Consider the following 12,094-nt stretch of genomic DNA (forward strand, 5'->3'; position numbering starts at 1 on the left):
CTGGAGTTTTCTTTCTGGGAAGGTTTAAACCTACAAACTTAAATTCCTTAATATAGAGGGCTATTCAGGTTAGCTATTATTTCTTGAGTGATCTTTTGTAGTTTCTGCTTTGTACCTTCTAATACTTTGTATATAATTATAGACAAATCAAGTTAAAATAAAATAAAACTTTTGAGGTTTTTATTTTTCAAAGTAAAGTAACAAACTTTTTTCACTGTTTCCTACGAATTTCTGGTGATGACATTTTATGAATTCATTTAAGTAGCCTTTTGGCACTAAGATAACAAGGACCTTGTATATTAGCAAATACTAAGTACTGCAGACACAGTAACAAATTCCAGCGCAACTCATGTATAAGTAATAACAAAAAAAACTTTCCACAAATCAATTTGTGTCAGGAATATTTTTCTTAGGGTAGAACACAATTATAGAAGCAGATTTATCTGTTAAAAAACTAGAACTCACCTAACACAGTAAGGAATGTATATTTTATTTTAAAATATAAAAACATTTGAAGTCTGTCTTGCATTTTATAGCATGTGAATAGTGATGCTACTGCTGACATTATTGATTCACTCACTATTAAACAAAATAATTTGTTCACAGGCCACTGTGAAGGTGGCAATCACTGAATATAATCCAGGCTAATTATGACCTAGGCAGTAACCTGCATGACCTGGAGAGTGTCAGGGAAGACCAATAGCATAAACGGATTCCCAGACTCCAAAGAGACCACCTTTATACAGATTAAACTTAACTGTACCATGTATACTCATGTCTAAGACTGTTCAGTGTTTACTTTAAATTACAGCACTAAGGTGCTAAGTCAGCTTGCTAACTAATTACAGCAGACGTGATACAGCCTGGCTAGCTGGTGTTTATGGGTAAATTAGGAGTTAGGTTTCTGAGCATTTTTAGTAGCAACTGGCCCCTCCAACTGACTCCATCAGTCACTGTAGAACTCAGCAAGCCTAGCTCTGTAGGAGTCACTATAAGAAGCAAAATGAAGCAACCTCAAATTAATGCAGGTCCAATGGGAGAGTGCCTGTATCGGTCCATGTGCTGGAAGAACTGGTCAACACACACATTCTCATTACTTTAGTGCATAAACAAATTAGATTTTCAACATGAAAATTCTTGAAAAGCTAAATAGGTTAAACATCAGCAACAATTCAAATGTTCAGCCACTGAATAATACATCTCCTAAAATTTCTCTCTGGCTTGGCTTGATCTCCTCTAATCCATTTTCCATACTGCAGCCAGAGTGATTGTTTTCTAATTCAATTACATCATCTCCCTCGTTAAAACTCCTCACCACATGCTAATTGTTTATTCACTTAATCAATACATGTTGAAAGTCTCCTATTCACTGAAAACTATTTTAGGCACTGGGAATATAAATAATAGGGCGCAAAACAATTACCTACTTTTATGGAAACAATATTCTAGTTGAAGAAGATACAAGCATATTGAAAAACAACAGGTATTTAATATATCATGTGTGACATGAGGCAGAGAAACAACTTATCTGAGGGCCAGAGTTATTTTGTATGGGTGGGTTAAGGTATCACTTCTCTGATAAATCAGGTAACATGTGGGCAGAAATGAAGGAAATGAAATAAGTCATGTAGATTTCTGGGAGAAAAGCATTCTAAGCCAAGGGAAGTGGACAGCAAGTATGGAGGCCTTTAGCAAGGAGCATACCTGAAATATTTGAGAAATAGCAAGAAGTCAATGGTTGCAGTGGAAAGAACAAGTGAACTGGGATAAGACATGAAGTCAGAGAAGGAGTGAGACATCAGATTACATAAGGCCCTGCAGGCCTTTGAAAGGATGTTGGCTTTTACTGTGAGACAGGAAGCCATTCAGAGATTTTGACGTGACTTTCATTTTTAAAATAACTGGTGAAAATATGGAGGATAGACTCTATGAGATCAAGTAGAGAAATGGAGACTCCAGCTAAGAAGCTAGTATAGTATAACAGGCAAGGGATGATGGGGAGTTAGGCAAAGGGGTAGCCTTAGAGGAGCTAAGTAGTCTGATTCTGAATCTATTTTGAGAGTGGAACCATTGGGAGTTACTGAGATTGGGTATAGGATATGAAAAAAAGAAAAACAGAAGGCAAACATGACTCCAACATTTTTGACATGAGAAATTGGGGGGGAAATTAACTAAAATCCAAATTCCCTATGGGTTACAAAGTTCTGCATAAGCTACTTTAGCCTCACTGCTAAAGAACACTGTGCTTAGTGAGTCGCACACTACACACCAGTCATATTTTAATTCATGAACTGCACCATGTTCTCTCTGGGCCTTCACATATAATTTTCCCTCTGCCTGAAACTCCTTCTTCTCTTTCTCACCTCTCCAACCACTTTTCCAAGTCTGTCCCACACATTGCTCAAGTCTCAGCTCGTAAAACACTCTGGTAATGTTTTCCGAACCCTGTACCCTGGGACTCTGCTATGAGCTCCCACAGTACCTTGTTTTTACCCTTTTGAAGTATTTTAAATCATTGATATTGTCTAGTTGTCTGTGTTCTCTGGATAGGCAGCCTGTAGCTCTCCATTTCTTTATGTCAATTGTTACTTTATTTTGTTCTTTTTGTGGTGTCATGTTTCCCTAATGGCTCATAATCTTTGTGGCCTTTCATTGGTGTCTATCACTTGAAGAAGTAGGCATTTATTCCAGTCTTTATAAGCTGGCTTCAGTAGGGAAAGCCTTTCACCAGTCAGTGGGTCTAGAGATTCTTGATGGGCCATCCGGCATGGTCCGTGGGTGGGCTTGTTGCTAAATCCCTTGGATTGGTTGGCAGGTGATGCCTAGGTCAGCAGGTGGTGGGTCTAGTACTTCAACTCACAGGGGGCTAATCTGGTGTGTGGGTCCACTGGGATGGGCTGTCATTTGGGTATATAGGGGCAGTCCTGGAGCCTGGGCCTGCAAACACAGACCTGAAGCCTAGGTTCAAAGGCGCCATCCCAGCACTGGGGTAGGTCTTGAGGCTGAGCCCATGGGGACCAGCCTGGCACTGGAATGGTCCTGGTCCCAAGTCTATAGGGACTGGGCTGGCACAGGGTCCCCTGGAATGGGCCTGGTGGCTAGATCTGCAGGAGAAGACCTCGTACCTGGAACCATGGGGTTGGGTCCAGAGTCTGGGTCCCTGGGGACAGGCTTGGACCTGAATTCATGGAGGCTGACCTGGTACTGGGGCAGGCTTAGAGTGTGGGTCCATGAGTTTCTACCTGATGCCTAAGTCTGCAGTGGCTAAGCTGGAATCCTTGGATGCTGCCCTGGCATTAGTGCAGGCCTAGAGCCTGGGTCTGCAAGGAGTAGCCTACTGCCTGTGTCTGTGGGGGCGGGCCTGGCACTGGGATGGGCAACACTTGTTGCATTTTTTTCAAAAGTTGTTGGAAACTATTAATCAACATATTCAACAAATAAACTAAATGGGGGTAGGGACACCTTCAGATTTAAAGTTTTTAGTGAATTGTAATCAGTGAAACCAAAGCTTACAAACAGAAACGTTCTCTCTTCAAAAGGAAGGGAAGAAGTAAACCAATTTAAAAAATGATAGCTCAAACAATGCACAAGTAATTTTAATTTCTGTCCTTATGAGAAGAGACACAGACACATACACACAGAAGGGAAGACAACCATTTGACAACAGAGGCAAAGACTGGAGTTATGCAGCTGCGAACTCCTTAGGAACACAAAGGACTGCTGGCAATAACTAGAAGCTAGTCGACAGAGCATGGGCCTACAGATACTTTGATTTCAGACTTCCAGCCTCCAGAAGTGTGAAAACAGATTTCCGCTGTTTCAAGCCACCTAGTTTATGGAACTTTGTGTACAGCAGAATTAGTAAATAAATACATCTATAATGGCAATTAATAGTTCAATGTCTGAGAAGAATCTTCTAATGGAGCTCATATTTTTTGTTGAATAAAATTTCATTGAATAAATTACTATTTTGTAAAATATTGGAATATAATTGAGAAAAACTTTAATTTTCCCATATCTAAACATGGCAAACTAGTTTTAAAACCATACACAAAAACAACTTATTTGATGACCTTTATGTAAGTATTTCTCAAAGAAAAGTACTTTGAAAAGATACACCAAGATAGCACCTTTGAAAATATTTAGGCTAAAATATCTTCCCATTTCAATGTGCAAAACGTAGAATTAAGACTGTTCCATTTAGCAATTTAAGTGTGCTTCAGCATCTATAGAGACAGTACTTTTAAAACTAAAATAACCATTGTCTAAAGCAAAGATTCTATTTGCAACTATTAAGAAAATTGCAGAAAATTTAATTTTAAAATCAAGCATACGGGCCGGGCCCAGCGGCTCATGCCTGTAATTCCAGCGCTTTGGGAGGCCGAGGCGGGCAGATCACGAGGTCTAGAGTTCAAGACCAGCCTGACCAACATGGTGAAACCCCGTCTCTACTAAAAATACAAAAATTAGCTGGGAATGGTGGCGCACGCCTGTAGTCCCAGCTACTCAGGACGCTGAGGCAGGAGAATCGCTTGAACCCAGGAGGCAGAGGTTGCAGTGAGCCGAGATCACGCCACTGCACTCCAGCCTGGGTGACAGAGAAAGACTTCATCTCAAAAAATAATAATAATAATAAAGCATAAGATCTTATTAACTTTTTTCAGAAAATTATCAGTATCAAGGCGTTAAAAGATACAGCTAAGAAATTGATTCAAGTGAGTGAATATGCACCAGGAATAATTATTCATGCTGAATATTCATGTAATATAAATTTTTATTTTAGCATATAAGGACATAAATTATCTCTTAAAATGTTAATTTTGAAAATGGTTTGAAACTATAAGTTCATTAATATATTTGTAAGCCAATAAATATTCCAGATATATAATTTTCATTACATTCATGCCCCTTTTTACTCTAAAAAATGTGCTAGTTTGGTCAACAAATTATATAGTGACCTTGGCATTAATGCATATCAAAAACAAAATCCATTTGACCCCTTAGATATTATTTACATGATGTGCCCTGTCATTACTTGCTCAGGTGGTTTCCCGCAAAGGCAGAAACGACCTTCCCCTAAAGGCTGCAAGAAAAGGAGCCCTGCCTACTGCTGGGCTAGCCACGAAATATGGCTTCATCAGGAGGCAAAAATTAAAGAAGGGAGGTGGCAGCTAGTGAGCAGCAGGGCAGCGCTATGTAGTACAAATTACTCACCTGAAATCAGAAGTCCTGAGCATCAGAGCTCTGGGTCACCATTAGTAGCAATAATAAAGTTAGGCAAGCAACTTAGCTTCTCTCAACGGCATGCAATTTCTTCATCTACTTAATAGGAAGACTCTCTTGTTGACCTTACATTACATAAGAGGATTTAGCTAAAAGTTCATTGGCTGGTTTGCAAAAGTGGCTCTTTCTGCTAGTTTCTGCTAAATAACAGATGGAAACATATTTCGATAACCAGAAATATTATGAGGCAGAAAGTCTTCAGCACTTAGTGCTGTTTCCATGGGCTTGTTTACTTGTACTTCCAGAAAATAAACTAACCACCTTATCTATGCTTGTTAGAATCAAATGATGTATTTAATAAACTAGAGCAAAGTAACAAAGGGGGGGATTATTTCTATGTATCAAAATACTCTTCCACAAAAAAGTAGCATAACAACAAATAAAACTTAGTCAAGATCAATAGTTTATTTAATTTGTATACTTGAAAAATCTACATCTTTATAATTCGTATACTTGAAAAATCTACATCTTAGTTTCAATCTCATCTTTATCCACAACTTCAGCTAGAGCTGCAATGAACCATTTTATCTCTATAAAGATGAAAAATCCTAATACAATGACTGACAATTCCAAGCTCTACCCAGGACCTAACATACAGTTTAATTGCTTTACATCTTAGGGCATATCTTTGGTATCTTGAGTTTGTACAATAGAAATTAAACCCCCCAAAAACGGCAAAATTCCATAGGGAATAAAACCAATCACCAGTATAGGGAGTCTTTTGAGGTATCTTGTTAAAATAAATGTATACCAGTAAGTGTTACGTTTATGGCCTCTTTAAAAAAAATTCGTTTCATACCCCAAGTACCATATTGACATCTGGAAGTAGTTTTACTAGAAATTACATTTGCAAATCAATAAAAAGTAAAATAACTTATTTTCATTAAATATGACTCTTCTTGATACTCAGTTTTTAATTAGTTAACTTTCTGACTCTGTACTACCTAAACAATATCCATTCATTTTCAAACGAACTTTGTCAGAAAGAACCTTAGATGCTAAGCTTTGTGCCACAAAAGCTCTTGGTCTGTTTGCTGAAACCTGTGGACTCTTTCTCAGAACAATCCCTTTAAACATTCAATATAAAATACAGATTACAAGGAAAACGAATTTTACTGAAATACTATCAAATGCTTTTTTTAAAAAGTATTAAATAACAGGATCTAGTGGTAGGTCTAACTACCATAACAAAATAGTGATGTGCAGATGATGTTTTGTGGTATCTGCCTCAACTTGGTGATACTGAAGTATTTGTAAATTATATTAGCAAGTCACATGTACTAATGATATTATGTATTTGTTGCCAACACTGACAATGGAAAAAAGAAAAGCTAAATTTATTAGAAGTTAGTCACCTCCAATCCAAGTTTATGAATCCCCTGAATTCTATCTATAAGGTCCTAGGTTAAGAACATCTCAAACTGAGGGAATCTAATAAAATAATTTGTAAAATATACATGCAAATTAGCTTTCTAGATTCACAAAAGTTCTATGAGATTTAATATTAATAAACGTTTCAAAAAGAAGAAAAAGCAAAAGTGAGATAAGTCAATAATTATAAACTGTCTGTAGAGAAGAACACTGGAAAGATGATGTGGGTTCAGGCCTTGTCGTCACCATGTATTTGCTGTGTCAACTTGGACAAGTTTAATTTCTTTAAGCCTCAATTTCTCAATCTGTTAACTGGAAATAGATAGTAATAGTGTCTATCTACCTCCTTTAGTTGTTGTGAGGATCGAAGGACATACTGTATGTGCAAAATCTCAGCAAAGTGCTTAACATCAAGAGCTCCTTCGATATTAAGAAAAATGTCTTTTTCAATAATACAACTGAATTCCTTAAAAGAATGATGGGATTCATTGCAGTTCCAGTTAATTAAAAAAAAAAAAAAAAAAAAAAAAAAAAGTGAGAGAGAACATCTGTTGCAAATTATACACACACCCTCACTTTAGAATTATGAATCTTTAGATCCTTAGATAGTCTTTGGATCTAGGAACACTCTAATGAGCCTAATTATAGAAACCTACATAGAGTTCAGATGATGAAGTGAACAAACCTGGTTGGTATGATGTTGACAAGAACATGGCCTCAATCTGAGAGTAAATTATTACATATTTTCCAAGAACTAGACATTAAAAAACAGCAAGATGATTAGGTAAGTTAGGGCCAATTGATTTAATATAACATGATGCAGTCATTGAAATGCTAATAAAAACAATAGCAACACAGAAACCACTTATGATGTAACCTTAAGTGGAGCAGCTGGCTAAGCCTTCTTGGATAATACCCTGCCCTGAATTCTTTAACACTACTGTTAATTTAGGTTCAGATTGTGTTCTATTCTGACCATAAAGTTTTCTACCTTGCATGTACAATGTCTTCTCAAATCCCAAGTGAATTTCTTAACAGCAAATATCACTTATTACTAATCATTTCTTTAATTTAGCATACTCATTTACAGCTCAAATTTCACCCAAGCGCCTCTCTTAAACCTCCTTCCACAACTTAATTATCTCTAAGCCAAAGCGTAATTTCACGAGTTCCGTGGGATTCCTTGAAAGAGTATGGGCCCATGGAAAGATCATCTGGTGTTGCTCCTTTCTGCTGTTTTCATCCTCCCATCAGAGTACTAATATGAAAGAATAACAACTTCAAGGCATTTGAACAACAAAGATTTGGGTCATTAAAGAAATTGCCAAATTATTAGTAAGATCATGATTAACTAACGAGATCTAAAATTACTACTAGTCCCTCTTTTTCATCTACTGATCCATTTTAGTAAAAAATCTTGATTGTGGAGATATTAGAACACACTATTTCTGAACAGCTGGAACAAAGCAAATAAAACTTATGAGAGACCAAATGTTGAAATATTTAGTTTTTGAATTTAAAATGACGTAAGAATTTCTTAGAAATCAAAATTGTAGCCAGATGGCTATTATATCTCATTTTCAGTAGAACAGGTATAGCAGGAAGATAGGAACACCACCACATTATCAAATTTGCCAACTAAATAGAATATGATTTTGAGAAACAGCCTTTCCTAGTCATTAGAAGAGACAGAAATACAGAGTAAGTAGTAGAGGGAAGAGTCTGAAAAAAAATGAACATTGTTACTGATAAAATGTGTCTTTTTTAATTATTAAACTTAACTACCCATGGTAAAAGACATGAATACTTAAATAACACAAATAAGTATCTTTTACTAGTTCCAAAAATGTAGATTTTTAAAAAATGTGGTCTAGCTGCAAAAATTATAAAGCTGATGCCAGTGCGACAAAGAGAAAGGTGAAACTTCCAAAAGACGTGTAGGCAGTACACAGTTTTTTTTAAAGCTAAAAGAATAGGATGAGGAGAAAAAAGAGAATCTACCAAATTAACGATCTGAGGATTCACTGAGCAACAGGATAAACATGGAATGCTTGGGATATCCATTTAGTTAATTAAAATAAGTAGTTCAGGTAGAATACGCCAAAGCGGGGTTTGTGAAAGTGCCCATATTGCAGGATACCTACAAATCTGCTTTGAGCATGGCAAGGTCTATAACCTTCCCACCCATATGGGATGGGCTGCTACCAGGCTTCTCACACTGAAAAGCACTGCACACAAACTCAGGTGATGACTTTTAACCAAGGACATTTTGATTTGTAAACTGCTCACACACAACAAAATGGGAAGAATTTAGTTACAAAGACTTTTTTTTTCATTTTTAACCTTTTGCCTGGATAGTTAATTCATTTCAAGAAACAATAAGCTGCAACAAGAAGGGCTTATTTACTACTTTAACATTAATTTCCCCCAATTAATAAGACCTAAATTCTCATGCATAAACGGAAAACAAATTCATTGCAAATTTTAAAGGAAAACTCATTGAGAGGAAAATGTTAAATGATACTTCAAAATACGGTAACTTCCAAACTCCATCAAACATTATTTATTGAAATTCTACTTAAAAAAATTCTCCACTAAAAAGCATTATAAATATTCCATTATTATAGGTATGTGGCCAAAATATGAAAAAATAATCAAAGATACTTTTTCAATTAAGGCTCTACATAGCTCAGAAATCGTGACACATCTGTTAATTTAAAACAGTCAATATCACTGGGATAAGAGTTTATCAAACTTAAAGGCAATTTTCAGTGAGAGTAACACTAAGGTGTAAATTTCATGGCAAAAGATATGATGTCAGACTTAAATCACATTAACTATGAAGAACTAGACAACTAGTGTGTCACTATATATATAAAAAAGATGACTGTGGATGGGGACAAGTGGGGAGGCAGACAGTGGCAACCTCTGGAAGATGGAATCTCTTCTCTCTGCTGGTCCTAGAAGAGAAAAGAGACACCAATAAGCATCAACACACTGTCCGAATTCCTCCCCACCCGAGACCCACAAGTCCACAGGTGTTTCTCAACCTTGGGGCCAACCTCACCTTCAGAGATGGTATTCAGTACAAAGAGGGCGTCAAAACCCCCGCCTTATCTTAACTTGCCTACTGCCGTCTTTAAAAAATAAAAACTATCAAAATATATTACTTATTTTTATACTTATAATACGCATCAAGTGGAACTGAAAGCAGCCGGGCTGAAATTAGTAACTGTTATCGTCCACGGGGATAATAGCTTTCCAAAACCTTTGCACTCAACTATTTTAAATTATAAGGAGGTCATTACGTATTCCTTAAAAGTTCTGAATTCTACATGAGTTGAGGGTGTGTGTGTGTGTGTGTGTGTACAAAGCAAGTGGCTACAACCAAATTTTGGGGTTGTAACTGTTGTTTGTAATGACTTCCATTCAATGTATGCAGGTCATGGAGAAGATGGGGAGATGGAGTTGTTTACAGCAAGCTGACAAAGGGAAATTAATCAAGTTGTACTATTTGAAACAAGTTATCCTCACCCTGAAAAGCACCCCTAAAACAACTGAAATTCAAAAAATAATAATACAAACAAGTAATTTAGAGTGACGACAAATAATTCCCTCAATTCTTTAATACAAATAGAATTCTACAGAATCTGCTTTTCCTAGGTAGTAGAGCTAGCTGGTAGTTCCAAACTAAGTGGCACATTCTTACCCACCCTACTACAGCTTACACAACTCTGATTCAGTTATTTTCTCACATATCCTTGTGGAAGACCTAGTCACTAGAAACTATGTCCGAAGCAAACCCTATAGGAAGTAATTTTTAAATTCAGTCACTCAAGACTAAGATCTAAATGTACACAATAGGGAGCTAATTGATTTAAATTAAATAAACAGTATGTTTATCACTGCTTTTTTCTAGGGATTGTGCTGGGCACTGGGGGATACAAAAACTCGAGTGAGATACAATCTTTGGACATAAAATGGCAATGAAAGCGCATTTCTGGAAGCTCTGAAAGTCTGAAAACAGAGGTTCTTCTGGACTCACAGGCTCTGGGTCAAGAAGATATATTTTCATCTTGTTAAGACGGATTTTGCAAGTAAGACAAACAAAGTAGAAGACAGAAGAGTGCGTACCCTTTTGTATTTGCATGGTCCTTCCCCAGCAACCAAGTCCAAAGAGATGTAATGAATCTAAGTCTCATCACCTGACAGAGGTTTAGGGACAGCCATACATGAAAAGACTGAGAAATCTGCATTGATATCTGGTTTTGTGAAACCATAAATAATTTTAGGGTTGGAAAAGACCTCGACAAAACCATTAACAAAGGAATTCAGAAACGCAAACATTAGTAAGTCATCTGGACAACGTCTACTCTTTTATTTACAAAACACTAAAATAACCAAAGCAAAAACAAATGTTTAGCCAAAGCCGACCACGTGTTTTCATGGTACCTTTTCTTAGTGCCTCAAATGTCTTCCTAAATCAACTGCACCTGCTGGAAAGATGGCACGTTCTGGTGCGAGAGCCCAGAGCGGAGCACGGTTTCGTTTCCCGAGCTGAGGTAACTGCGAATTGACCGCGCGACCCGCAAGGCCACCTCACAGCCAACGCGGTCCTCCACCCAGCCCGCCGCCGCGCGGCCGCCCACAAGCCTTGGGCCCCACGCGCGCTAGCGCCGCCCGCGCCCCCGCCGCCCTCCCACCGCCAGCGGCTCCGCAACCGGCGCCGGCAGCCCTCGTACCTCACACTGCTGCTCCGAAAGCCGCGGAACTCGCTCCCGGGCTCTCCCGGTGCCCTTACGGAGGGTGCTGTGCTTCTGTCCAGGGCCGGCACTCGGCCGAGGCGGCCGCGAAGCAGCAAGAAGCCGCGTACTGGCACCGTCATGGCCGCGGATCCCTGGTTTCCGGACCGGGGCTCCACCTCCCGCGGCTCCAGTCCTCGCGGCTGGAGGCCCGGCTCCGCCCTCACTCGGCCTGGCGGGGCAGCAAGTAGCGCTGCCAGCCAGGTTCCGGCAGATACGCAGAGTGGGGTCAAGAGCAGTTCCCAGGGCCGGGGACGGAACTGACAGGGCGCCGGGTCCTCAGGGGGCGGGGCCAGGACCCAAGCCCCGGGCCAACTGAGGATGTGGAGGCTTGCGGTGTGGCCTGGCGACTCCGCTCCGCACCCAGAGCACACACAGCTGGCATTCCCATAGCGACGGCACAGAGAAGGTCTCCAAACTAATCACTTTAGGCAGCATGCCCCACTTTCCACCAAGCCAGAGATCCTGCCCAACAGTGTCCGTGACTACGTGGAATTGGATTTAAAGCAGGAAAGAATAGGTTCATTGTGTTCCGCTCCCTTTGTGAGATTCCTTGGAAGCTGAAGAAAAGAACAAAGGTGTGTGGAGAAGGAGCAAAACCTGGCTGAACAAGGAAGGCCTGGACTTTAGGATTTCTA

At 39.0% G+C, this 12,094-nt stretch overlaps 1 protein-coding gene across 4 annotated transcripts in view; it reads right to left on the reverse strand.

Annotated features, from left to right (window-relative positions):
- Positions 1 to 11,578, reverse strand: part of MTHFD2L (methylenetetrahydrofolate dehydrogenase (NADP+ dependent) 2 like) — a 119,242-nt gene extending 107,664 nt beyond the window's left edge. The window contains exons 1-3 of one of the 4 annotated variants that reach the window (XM_025386427.1): positions 11,397 to 11,578; positions 9,581 to 9,614; positions 7,435 to 7,912 (exon numbers count right to left, since the gene is read on the reverse strand). In XM_025386427.1, coding sequence (XP_025242212.1) covers positions 7,865 to 7,912; positions 9,581 to 9,614; positions 11,397 to 11,539 — 225 coding nt within the window. In that variant the 5' untranslated portion in view covers positions 11,540 to 11,578 and the 3' untranslated portion in view covers positions 7,435 to 7,864. Of the gene's footprint in view, positions 1 to 7,434; positions 9,615 to 11,396 lie in introns of those variants that run through there. The other 3 variants (XM_025386425.1, XM_025386426.1, XM_025386424.1) reach the window with 3 other exon arrangements.
- Positions 11,579 to 12,094: the final 516 nt, after the last annotated feature.

This window comes from Theropithecus gelada, chromosome 5 (assembly GCF_003255815.1).
Source record: "Theropithecus gelada isolate Dixy chromosome 5, Tgel_1.0, whole genome shotgun sequence".
NCBI classification, from domain to species: Eukaryota; Metazoa; Chordata; class Mammalia; order Primates; family Cercopithecidae; genus Theropithecus; species Theropithecus gelada.